Source organism: Colletotrichum higginsianum, chromosome 5 (genome assembly GCF_001672515.1).
Source record: "Colletotrichum higginsianum IMI 349063 chromosome 5, whole genome shotgun sequence".
NCBI lineage: Eukaryota > Fungi > Ascomycota > Sordariomycetes > Glomerellales > Glomerellaceae > Colletotrichum > Colletotrichum higginsianum.
Genome location: NC_030958.1, coordinates 2047238 through 2059255, shown reverse-complemented (window position 1 = coordinate 2059255; position 12018 = coordinate 2047238). Strand labels below are relative to the sequence as shown.

The following is a 12018-nucleotide window of genomic DNA, read 5'->3' as shown; positions in this document are numbered from 1 at the left end:
TCTGCCACGCCTTACTCGACGGGAGATGGCGAGATTGCTTGGTGAGGCAGTGTTCTTCTGGAACTGTAACTAGAGTCCTTGACATGAGAGACGCAGAAAGCTTGGCTCAGGTGAGGAGCACTAGCCAGCAGGCTTGCTCGAGCGCGCATCTCAATCCCGCATGCCTAACAGGCCCTAGTGCCAGAGGCGCAAAGATTCGCGATCCGTCCGGGCGGCCGTGGTCACGATGCAACCCTGAGACCCATCCCTCTCCCACTGCCATCACTGGGGGCCTGGCTGATGGAGCGTCGTCGCTTGCTATTTGAGGCGGGAAAGAGATAGAATATGGAGCACGTCGGCAACTCAGAGCCAGTGAGTCGGGCCTGGCCAGCGGTGGCTCGTAATGAGCCATCTGATTTCGTGCTCCGCCGGTCATCAAGACAAGACTTGGGTGGCTCCTCTGGGGGTCTTTTGCGCGGTTTCCCCTGGCTGGCACATTCTTGGCCAATTTCGCAACCAAGCATGGATCATTATGAGATGCCAGTGAGTCCAATTTATGTCGAGAAGCGACTGCCCACACCTGGAACGCCCCCCTTTTGGGGTCCCTGTTGGACCGGAGGGATATGGGGGGTGGACAGAAAGAAATGGGCCAGGATGACGACGATGGCTTCCCGTAATAAACGCACACAAGTGCTCAGCCTCATAAGCAGCTGTGAGTAACAGGGCAACGCTGCGACGCAGCAAATTGGTCCGCTTGATCCCGGACCGCTGGCTCGCCGCGGCCCAAGGTGGTGGTTGAGGTTGGGATTCGCCTGCTTGCGACAAGGCATGACACCTGGAGCCCGTCCGAATGAACCAGTCGCCAGTGCGGGTGTTCTTGAGAGCAGCCCGCCCGCTCGCTGTTAGCGCGACTTCCTAAGGCTTATAGCGCTGCCAGCACACACAACCTCGGTGGTCGGTCAGGCTCAGTCTTGATAGGTGTCACAGTAAGCAGTGGCTGGGCGGTGGAACGATGTATCCAAGCCGTTGTCTGCCTTCTCTCTTCTTAAATATTCCCACCGTCTCTTCCATCCCACCTCCACAGGCCGAGGGCGTAAGAGGCGGACGGAAAGGGAGAGGCTTTCGTGGGCGAGTGAGCGGGAAGTGAAAGTTGTGCTGTGCAGTGCAGTCACGGAAGCCGGCGCAGGGAAGAGCTAAGCAGTGGGCAGACGGATTCAGCTGCAGAATCCAAGGGTAGGTTTGGGGTCCCTGACTCTCCGGTGGTGCTACGAATACTGGAGAGGGACTGAGTGAGAAGCGAGTGCTTGGAGATGAAGTATCCGTACAGAGTACTTTTGAGGTTGGTTCGGATGCTGATCCAATGGATGGGCGTCGGGGCGATCATCGTGTCACCATACCTGCCACTTTCTTCCTTCTCCAAATCCCTACAGGTTCTCTAGGTGCAAGGAGAGTCAAAGGTATTAGTTTCCTGTTCTTGAAGTAAAGCTTTTCCCAAGGCCCAAACGAGATGGTTAAGGTCTTGCTGACGGGGCAGACAAAAGAGGGAGAGAGGGAGATAGTGAGGGAGAGAGAAGAGGTAGGCGAGATAAAGGAGGCGCCATTTGGAGGGGGGAATAGGAGAGGGAAAGGCTCTGTCTGGCACTTGAAATTGTGGTACGTACCACTGTGCATAGGTAGGCAGTACCTACATGGTGTACATGCCGGTACCTCACCTCACATCATTTTAAGGAGTACAGTACCTCGATGTTTGCGCCCCAAGGCTGGAATTGATTCGTGACGAACCGGACTTGGGGTCGATGGCGGCTGGGTTGACAATCAGAAAGTACATACGTAGGTAGCAAGACGCAGCATTGAGAGATCTATGGCCACGGCCATGGCCCGCTCTGTGCTCGTTTGGCCTGTTCTCTTTGCTCGTGCTCAATTCTGATGGACAGCGACAACAATTGTCAAGTAGCCTGCCTACTTTGGTCGTCTTTAAGGTGTTCGACCCAAAGGCCAGCGCCGTAAGATGAAGAGGACAGCGATTCTCACATCCTGACTGGCTGTTGGAGTTTGGATGATGACTGGGGTACAGAATTACCAGCCTTTTCGTCTCTCCATCCCTCTCTTCCTGTCTCTCTCATGCACGCCTCAAAGTCACAGTTTTTTGTCTCCCATATCAGTCAGCACGCATGGAAGCGGCATCACTCATGCGGGAAATACCAAACGAAACCACACAGGACGGTCGCAGGGTAAATTGGATTGCATGGAAATTGGGAATCCTATGTTGGGGCCAGGGAAGGTAACCATTGGCATTGTCCATGTCAAGATTCTATGCTGGTTGCTCTCGAATCTGCGCCGAGGTAGCGAAAATGAGGGACGGTATGGGTCACTGTTGCTGAAGACGTGTGCACTGTACCTACATTCTACACTACGGGCGGGTGCGGCATTTGCACAATGAGCTTGATTACCAATCGCGCGCATCCACCCGTGAGATCAGGCTTATTCATCCAGCCAGCAGGGTTGCTGGTTGTTGTCGATTTTCGGACTGCGTGACGGCATGGCTGATGGAGCGGACACTAGACGGAAACCGCTCTTTCGCTCGTAGAGCAGAGAGATGGGATTTGATGTTTGCAACAGCCACACGCACCATACCAACCTCGAACAGGGCATGTTAGCCCGGTCGACTGCAGATGTAGAGACTGGCGTGGAGTCTTGTTAGTCCCCGGGCCATCCGGGCGGGCGGCCACTTGATGCTTCCCACCTGACCGCGCCCGTACCCCCCGTTGTACCTGTGGCCCATCGATTTGCGGAGTCGGTGGTGTGCATCGGTGACGCGAGTGACCACCCATAAGCAGAGAGGGGACTTTGGATTGCCGTCTAGGCCGTCTAGTTTTTACGGAGGAGTGCGGAGATCCTAGGCGCCGCCCGCCTGCTGTTACGCTTATGGCATTGCTGTCTCGAGGTGCATCCTTTCTCTGTTATCCATTACAACTAGAAAACCCGTACTCCGTCGGAAGAAGAGAGAAAGAGAGAAACGTGTGACAGAGGCGGACTTGCTCGGCCGACGCGGCACCACGGGCACCACGGGCATCACGGGCACCACGAGCACGCGCTTTGGTTGCATCGCAGCGCTCCTTTGCTCCAGTCTTTCCCTCTTTTCGTCCTTGTCCTCGGTCGTGACCGTTCCTGTCTCTCCCGTCTCTCCCTTTTCTCCTCTTTTCGCCAGCCATCATCCCTCTCTGTCTGTCTGTCTGTCTGTCTCGCCCTCCGACTTATCCTCCGAGTCAATGGGAATTGTACTGGCGGTGCGGGACTTGGACCCAGATCCGAGAGACCCTGTGCCCATATCTTCGGACCTCGACCTTAAGCTGAATCCCCAGAGACTAGACGCCGCGCAGAGAAGAAAAAGCACGGTACAAGGGCAATTAGAAACAGTACATGCTCTGCCGTGTTGGAGGTCCGTACCCAGCTAGGCTGTTTCTGCTACAGTCCCCCACTCCAACGGCAAGGCGAGGTACTTCCGTCGCCACACTCCTTTGAGGTACTCTCGACACGTACTACACACGCTTACTGTGCAGAGTACGCTACCTACATTTCCCCTGCGCCATTGCACAGAGAGTGTGAGATACGTGAGGTACTTTATCCAGCTTGGGTTGGATAACTGTCTCTCATCCCCTCCCTCTCCCTCCCCTCCAGAGAATGAGAGTCTGGGTTGGACGACGGAAGCGCCTTTTCATCCGTTCTGCATACTTTGCATACGTGCACACACACACCCATACCAGGCGCATTTCTGAAGGGCGACTCGAAGTACGGATACATTGCCTGTCTACCCCCGGGCAATTCGCAAAGTACCTCAGTACTCCATCGTCCAGTCCCCCCAGCACCCACATCCCAGCGACCGATACTCCCCCCTTCCAGCGGGTTTTTGGGTAACGCTGTCATCAAACACCGCGACAGCGCCTCCCGGCCCCTTCAGCCAAAATAATTCTTACCCCCTTCCGACCGCTCCCTTCCAATTCTGTTACTCCCTCGCACGAACCACACTTCCTCAACCAACACCACAACATACCCTCGGACGGTTATCGACGACGACGTTACGCCGAACATCCACGGTCGCTCGTTTCCCCTCTCACAAACCACTCGACGACAACCCACGCCTTTTCTTTCCGGACTCGACCTCTCCGACGCTGGACCGCTCGTCAAGTAACACGTTCCTTTCCCATCCGGGACCACTGTTGCGGCCGGACGAGGCCATCCTGGAGGACCACTCGGGTTGATCGGGCTGCTCGCCCGCACACCAAGAGACCACGATGGCGTCCACGAACGAACAAGCGCCCAACGCCGCTCTCGCCCCTGCTAACAACCCTGCCAACGACCCTGAGATCCCCACGTTGCGGACAAGATGGGCAACCCGCAAAATGACAATAAAGAGCAGCAACAAGAAGAGGCTCTCCCTCATGCATCGCGCCGCTCACAAGAAAAACAACAGTGAAAAGAGCCGCAGTTCGGGCGGGACCGAATCGCTACAGACAGAAAACAACGTCGCTCACCCCGACCCCGAAGAAAGCAATGGCGGCAGGAAAATGTTCTTTAATCTCCCTTTGCCTCCAGAGCTTCTGGACGAGGAGGGCCATCCGAGCCAACACTTTACGCGGAACAAGATTCGGACCGCCAAGTACACCCCTCTCAGTTTCGTGCCAAAGAATCTGTGGTTTCAATTCCAGAACATCGCCAACATATTCTTCCTCTTCCTCGTCATCCTGGTGGTAAGTCGGACTCGAGGCATCTCCCAAGCTTGCTGAAGCCAATTCCAACTCTCTACAGTTTTTCCCCATCTTTGGTGGCACGAATCCAGGCCTTAACTCAGTGCCCCTTATCTTCATTATCGCCGTCACTGCGCTCAAGGATGCCGTCGAAGATTACCGCCGTACTATTCTTGACATAGAGCTGAACAATGCTCCCGTCCATCGCCTGCGGGGTTGGAACAACGTCAACGTCGAGGAGGACAACGTCTCTCTCTGGAGACGCGTCAAGAAGGCCAATACTCGATTTTTTGGAATCATTTGGCACACCATCGAGAGTGTATGGTCCAAGAAGGCCAGGCGAGAGTTGGCGATGCGCAAGAGCCCTCAATCCCTCGCAGACGCGCCGCGACCTTCGATCGAAACCCACGTGGGCCCCCGGGACTCTTTTACCTCGCCGCGGTCCGGCCGCGACTCGTTTGTTTCCGCGCGCGAGGATATCCAGATGACTCCTGTCCCGTCTCCGCTACCCCGTCAGACCCTGGAGGTGCCTCAGTCAGATGATGACAAGCGGGCGAGACAGTTGATGCAGCGAAAAGGAGACGTCTTGAATCGCAACCTCCCGAGCAAGGGCGAGGCCCGATTCCACAAAGACCACTGGAAAGACCTTAGGGTGGGCGACTTTGTGCGAATCTACAACGACGACGAGCTTCCAGCCGATATCATTGTTTTGTCGACGTCCGACCCTGACGGGGCGTGCTACGTCGAGACGAAGAATTTGGACGGCGAGACGAACTTGAAGGTGCGGCAAGCCCTCAGGTGTGGCCGAGCGCTGAAGCACGCGAGGGACTGCGAAAGAGCCCAGTTCTGGATCGAGAGCGAACCTCCTCAGCCCAACCTTTACAAGTATAACGGTGCTATCAGGTGGCATCAGACATTCGCCGACGAGGCGGAGCCTGAACTCATGACCGAGCCTATTACGATTGACAACATGCTCCTCCGAGGATGCAACCTCAGAAACACGGAATGGGCGCTTGGTGTGGTCGCTTTTACTGGACACGACACTAAAATTATGATCAACTCTGGCATCACACCTAGCAAGCGCGCCAGAATTGCTCGGGAGATGAACTACAACGTTATCTACAACTTTGGCTTTCTCTTTGTCCTGTGCATTCTGTCGGCCATCATCAACGGTGTGGCGTGGGCGAAGACAGATGCTTCATTGCACTTCTTCGACTTTGGGTCTATAGGAGACACCGCGCCCATGTCCGGCTTCATTACTTTTTGGGCTGCCCTCATCGTATTCCAGAACCTGATCCCCATCGCTCTTTACATCACTCTCGAAATCGTCCGACTGCTTCAGGCAATCTTCATCTACAGCGATATCGAGATGTACTACGAGCCGCTTGACCAGCCTTGCATCCCCAAGTCCTGGAATATCTCCGACGACCTGGGCCAGATCGAATACATCTTCTCGGACAAGACCGGCACATTGACTCAAAACGTAATGGAGTTCAAGAAAGCGACCATTAATGGGCAGCCGTACGGCGAAGCATACACGGAGGCACAGGCTGGCATGCAAAAGCGACTGGGCGTCGATGTCGAGAAGGAGGCTGCCGAAGCCCGGGCCGAGATTGCAGACGCAAAACTCCGTGCGATTGACAGCCTCAGGAACCTGCACGACAACCCCTACCTTCATGATGAGGACCTTACCTTCATCGCTCCTGACTATGTTTCCGATTTGGCTGGCGACTCCGGCAAGGAGCAACAAATAGCAAACGAGCACTTCATGCTTTGCCTTGCATTGTGTCACACAGTCATCGCAGAGAAGGTGCCTGGCTCGCCGCCCAAGATGCTTTTCAAGGCGCAGTCCCCCGACGAGGCGGCACTCGTCGCGACAGCCCGCGATATGGGCTTCACCGTACTCGGTAGCTCCCATGAGGGTATCAATCTAAACGTCTTGGGCGAGGATCGATTTTACCCCATACTCAATACTATCGAGTTCAACTCGAGCAGAAAGCGGATGAGTGCGATTGTACGGATGCCCGACAACCGTATTCTCCTCATCTGCAAGGGCGCAGACAGCATCATCTACTCGCGTCTCAAGCGGGGTGAACAACAAGAGCTTCGCAAGGTCACCGCCGAGCACCTTGAGATGTTTGCTCGCGAGGGCTTGAGAACGCTCTGTATTGCCCAGCGTGAACTCACCGAGCATCAATACCAGGCTTGGCGCAAGGAATACGATGCCGCTGCCTCGGCTCTCGAACATAGAGAGGAGAAGATGGAGGAGGTTGCCGACCATCTCGAACGGGAGCTGACTTTGCTCGGAGGAACCGCCATTGAGGACAGACTACAAGATGGCGTGCCGGACACCATCGCCCTACTTGGTGATGCCGGTATCAAGCTCTGGGTCCTCACCGGCGACAAGGTTGAGACGGCCATCAATATAGGATTCTCTTGCAACCTCCTGAACAACGACATGGAACTCATCCACCTCAAGGTTGACGAAGACGAGACCGGCGAAACTCCCGATGAGCACTTCCTCGGCACTTTGGAACAGGAACTCGACAGATACCTTCACGCTTTCGGCATGAAGGGCGACGACGGTGATTTGGCCAAGGCGAAGAAGAACCACGAGCCGCCCGGCCCAACGCACGGTCTCGTTATTGACGGCTTTTCTCTCAAGTGGGTTCTCCACGACGCCCTGAAACAAAAGTTTTTGCTTCTTTGCAAGCAGTGCAAGTCGGTTCTTTGCTGTCGTGTGAGCCCTGCTCAAAAAGCCGCCGTGGTCTCGATGGTGAAAAACGGTCTCGATGTCATGACCCTCTCCATCGGAGACGGTGCTAACGACGTCGCCATGATCCAAGAGGCCGACGTGGGTGTCGGTATTGCTGGTGAGGAAGGTCGACAAGCCGTCATGTCATCAGACTACGCCATCGCTCAGTTCCGGTTCCTGTCGCGGTTGGTGCTCGTTCATGGTCGATGGTCATACCGACGTCTCGGAGAGACGGTTGCCAACTTTTTCTACAAGAACGTGGTTTGGGTATTTGGTATCTTCTGGTACCAAATTTACTGCGATTTCGACATTACGTACATCTACGAGTATACCTACATTCTGCTGTTCAACCTGCTGTTCACCTCGGTCCCAGTCGTTGTCATGGGCGTTTTGGACCAGGACGTTTCGGACAAGGTCTCGCTCGCAGTGCCTCAACTGTACCGCCGGGGTATTGAGCGAGCGGAGTGGACGCAGACCAAGTTTTGGTAAGTCTGGTCACAGCTGTGGCCTTTGATGAGATGCTAACCTCTCCACAGGCTTTACATGCTTGACGGCGTCTACCAGTCTGTTATGGTTTTTTATATTCCGTACTTGACTGTGGTTAGCACAAGCTTCGTGACCAAAAACGGCTTGAATATTGAAGACAGGACACGACTCGGCGCTTACATCGCGCACCCCGCAGTTTTCGTCATCAACGGGTACATCCTTATCAACACGTACCGTTGGGACTGGATCATGATCTTGATTGTGGTATTGAGCGACTTAACGATCTTTATCGTTACCGGCATTTATACGGCTACCGAAGGATCCATGTTCTTTTACCAGGCCGCGCCGCAGGTCTACGCCCAGGCATCCTTCTGGGCCGTCTTCTTCATCGTACCCGTCATTAGCCTCTTCCCTCGGTTCGCAATCAAGGCGATTCAAAAGGTGTACTTCCCTTACGACGTCGACATCATCCGCGAGCAAGAGCGGCAGGGCAAATTCTCTCGTCTCACCCAGAGCGACGAGGCAACGGTCATTGGGGAGCAGGAGGCGAGCAAGACGCCGTCAAACTCGTCGGACAGCTCGCGCAAGGGTAAGCATATGCACTATGCCAGTGTGGATGAGGACAGAAGGCCAATCTATCCACCTTCAGTTGCGACACACACGACGCACAATCCGCGCAGCCAGAATGGCAGCGACGGCACCAACTACACGGGCCATCGTCAATCGATGGACATGGTGCACACGCAGTCCCTCGACATGACTCCTCCGATGCGATCCTCGTTCGAACGAACCCGTCCCTCCTACGACCGAGCCAGACCGTCCTACGACCGAATACGAGCCTCAATGGACCGCACGCGAGCCAGTTTCGAGGCCAGCAATGACTTTACGTCGGCCGCTCGCCTCTCCCGAATAGAGTCTAGCCAGTCGTATAGCGACCGATTCCATCCGCGAAGACTACGAGGCCTATCATTGACCAAGAGCGCCAATATCTAGCAAGCGCCTCTTCACTCAACACCCTCAGATCATCCTTGTATTATATCCCGCCTCGCCCTCGAGACAGGGTCCTTGTTTTTTTTTTTTTTGCTGTTTTGTTGATATCCCCCAATGCATCACGATCTGCATGAGCGATCTACGACATTCTCACCCTCGCGTACCAGCGACACCCCCAATGCTTTGTCACCCACACCCCTGTCTACTTTCGATCGTTGGTGTTTTGCTTTTTTTCTTCTTCCTATTCTTTTATCATTATCGTACAGGGGGATTCCTACTGCGACGGCGTTCAGGAAGCAAAGGAAAGGAAGACTTCGGACGGCATTTTCTGTGCAACTTTTTGTGTGCGTCCTAGAATTGAGAGAGGGTCGGTCGTCAGGAACCAGTCCATGCTAAAGGTGCTGGAATCTCTCCTTAAGGGCCCCCAGGGCGTTACGGCTTGACAGGCCAGACAATGTGATGGCACACAGCATTCGTGCTGATGAAGCCTTTTTTGTACATACGCTCGAACAAGAGGAGGAGAAAGAAGCGAAAACCAAAAACATAATAGGGGTGGGGGTAGCTTGGAGAAGAGCAGCAGATGAGACAGAAGCCAACCGTTATTCGAACTTTTCACAGTACACCCATCCTGCTTATTGGTGATTGAAAGCGACACTTGCTATTTTGCATCATCCAAACTTGATCTACGTTATCGACTAGGTAGCATAGCCATACAACCAACCATCAGTGCTAGTTATTCTCTAGTGCTTTGAGCGTGCAAGCTGGCGGGCGATTCCCCACCCAGCACGCAGGTACCATCGTCTGTTGTAGCCCCCCTGCATCCCACCTGTGGCGTACCCCTGTCAGATGCTAATCCGCGTCAGGCGGGGGCTAATCGCGGGACTTGACCGGGGCAAGCTCCCCCGAGCTCTGCTGATTTCTGACGAAGAACATCTGATGCGGCACCTCATGGATCCGCTGGGGGAGGTTCTCACTTCACAAGAGCAAAGCACACTTCCGGCCTCGACGGACGCGTTCGCAACGAACCATCGCACTACAACTATATCTGGACGGCAGGAACTGGTTCAAGGTCGACTCTAAAATGGACACGCAGTTGGACGAGGTTGCCGAGAGGCTCGGCTCGTACCTTAAAGCCATCCCGTACGCCACCGCGGACCGAATGGCGCCACGTCTGTCTGCACTTGAATACTGAAGCTAATACGACGCGTTGGTGACAGGCCCGGCATTCCCCAGTGCGTATTTGCTGCAGTCGCCATTGCTCTCAGTATCTGGCTCCTACAAATAGCGCAGTCATGGAACGAAGACAAAGCCGTCATCTACACCGTCCCGCCGCCAAAGACCCCGGACAAGCACTCGTTCGTCGAGGAGACTAATGTCAAGGTGCGTACAGCGTACTACAATCAATATAAGGCTACTGAGTCTTCTGAATGGCTAGCCTGAACTCCTCGATGCAGATCTCCGGAACGACCGCAGTCCACTGCTACGCCCCAGCCACGGGTCAATTCCTCGGTTTCATCAACCCTTCCACCCCGGCGTCCATTGATCGTGCCCTCGATGCATCCCACGCCGCGCAGTCGAAATGGAAGACGACAACCTTCCGGGAGCGTCGTCGTGTGCTGCGTACCATGCTCCAACACGTCTTAGACAACCAGGAAGCCATATGCCGCGCCGCATGCCTTGATTCCGGCAAGACCATGGTCGACGCCCAGCTGGGCGAGATTCTCGTCACCGTCGAGAAGCTTACCTGGACGCTAAACCACGGCGAGAAAGCCCTCCGACCGAGCTCGCGTCCCACGAACCTCCTGATGATATACAAGCGCAACGAGGTGCGGTATGAGCCGCTCGGTGTGGTTGGGGCGTTGGTGAGCTGGAACTACCCGTTCCACAACCTTATAGGGCCCATCATCTCGAGCATTTTTGCCGGGAACGGTGTGCTCGTCAAGGTCTCTGAACAAACAGCCTGGAGCTCTCAATACTTTACCAGCATCGCGAGAGGCGCTCTTATCGCCCATGGTCATGATCCTGCCTTGATCCAGACGGTGGTATGCTGGCCCCAGACGGCGAACCACATCACGTCCCACCCCAAGATCTCTCACCTGACCTTCATCGGGTCCCGTGTTGTGTGTCTCAAGGTCGCGGCGTCGGCTGCCAAATCGCTTACCCCTCTCATCGCCGAGCTTGGCGGCAAGGACCCTTCCATTATACTCGACTCTGCCGCCAAGGACCTGAAGCGTATCGTTGAGATACTTATGCGTGGAACATTCCAGGCTTCCGGGCAAAACTGCATTGGTATCGAGCGAATCATTGCCACGCCGAAGCTTTACGACCAGCTAATCTCCACGCTCGCACCAAAAGTACAGGCTCTCCGCTTGGGTCCCACGGCAGATGTAGGCGCCATGATCTCTGATGCTGCCTTTGACCGACTTGAGGCTCTTATCGACAAGGCAGTCAAACAAGGTGCTCGCCTTCTGGCTGGCGGTAACCGCCACACCCACCAAGAATATCCCAAAGGTCACTACTTCACCCCGACACTGCTCATCGATGTTACCCCCGACATGGAGATCGCCAAAGAAGAATGCTTCGGTCCCGTCATGACCATCATGCGCGCCCCAGGCCCCGACGCCGAGTCTGTTCTGTCCGTGGCCAACGCGCCCGAGTTCGGTCTCGGCGCCTCCATCTTTGGCGGCGACAACGACCCCGTTCTCCAAGCCGTCGTGGACGGCCTCAATACTGGAATGGTCGCCGTCAATGACTTTGGCACAACCTATGCCGTGCAGCTGCCGTTCGGTGGCGTCGGCGGCTCCGGCTACGGGCGCTTCGCGGGCGAAGAGGGGCTCAGGGGTCTCTGCAATATCAAGAGCATCTGCGTTGACCGCTTCGGTTGGTTAGGCGTTCGTACTTCCATCCCCCCGCCCGTCAAGTATCCCGTTCCGGATCAGGAACGCAGCTGGCGGTTTGCGAGAGGGGTTGTGGGTGTGGGTTATGCGCAAGGTCTTGCAGGGAAGGTCAGGGGAATTCTCGACATACTAAAGAATGCTTGATTAGGGAGCCAGGGAGCATGGC

The 12018-nt window shown here is 55.2% G+C and overlaps 2 protein-coding genes across 2 annotated transcripts; both read left to right on the top strand.

Moving 5' to 3' along the window:
• Nucleotides 1-4271: 4271 nt before the first annotated feature.
• On the top strand, nucleotides 4272-8958 carry CH63R_07540 (Phospholipid-transporting ATPase; the record flags this gene model as incomplete). Its single annotated transcript, XM_018302515.1, has 3 exons — nucleotides 4272-4727; nucleotides 4786-7964; nucleotides 8016-8958. The coding sequence occupies 3 exons, from the start codon at nucleotides 4272-4274 to the stop codon at nucleotides 8956-8958; spliced, it is 4578 nt and encodes a 1525-aa protein (XP_018157293.1).
• Nucleotides 8959-10036: 1078 nt separating this feature from the next.
• CH63R_07539 (Aldehyde dehydrogenase) lies at nucleotides 10037-11996 on the top strand (the record flags this gene model as incomplete). Its single annotated transcript, XM_018302514.1, has 3 exons — nucleotides 10037-10095; nucleotides 10173-10335; nucleotides 10410-11996. The coding sequence occupies 3 exons, from the start codon at nucleotides 10037-10039 to the stop codon at nucleotides 11994-11996; spliced, it is 1809 nt and encodes a 602-aa protein (XP_018157292.1).
• Between the last annotated feature and the right edge of the window lie 22 nt (nucleotides 11997-12018).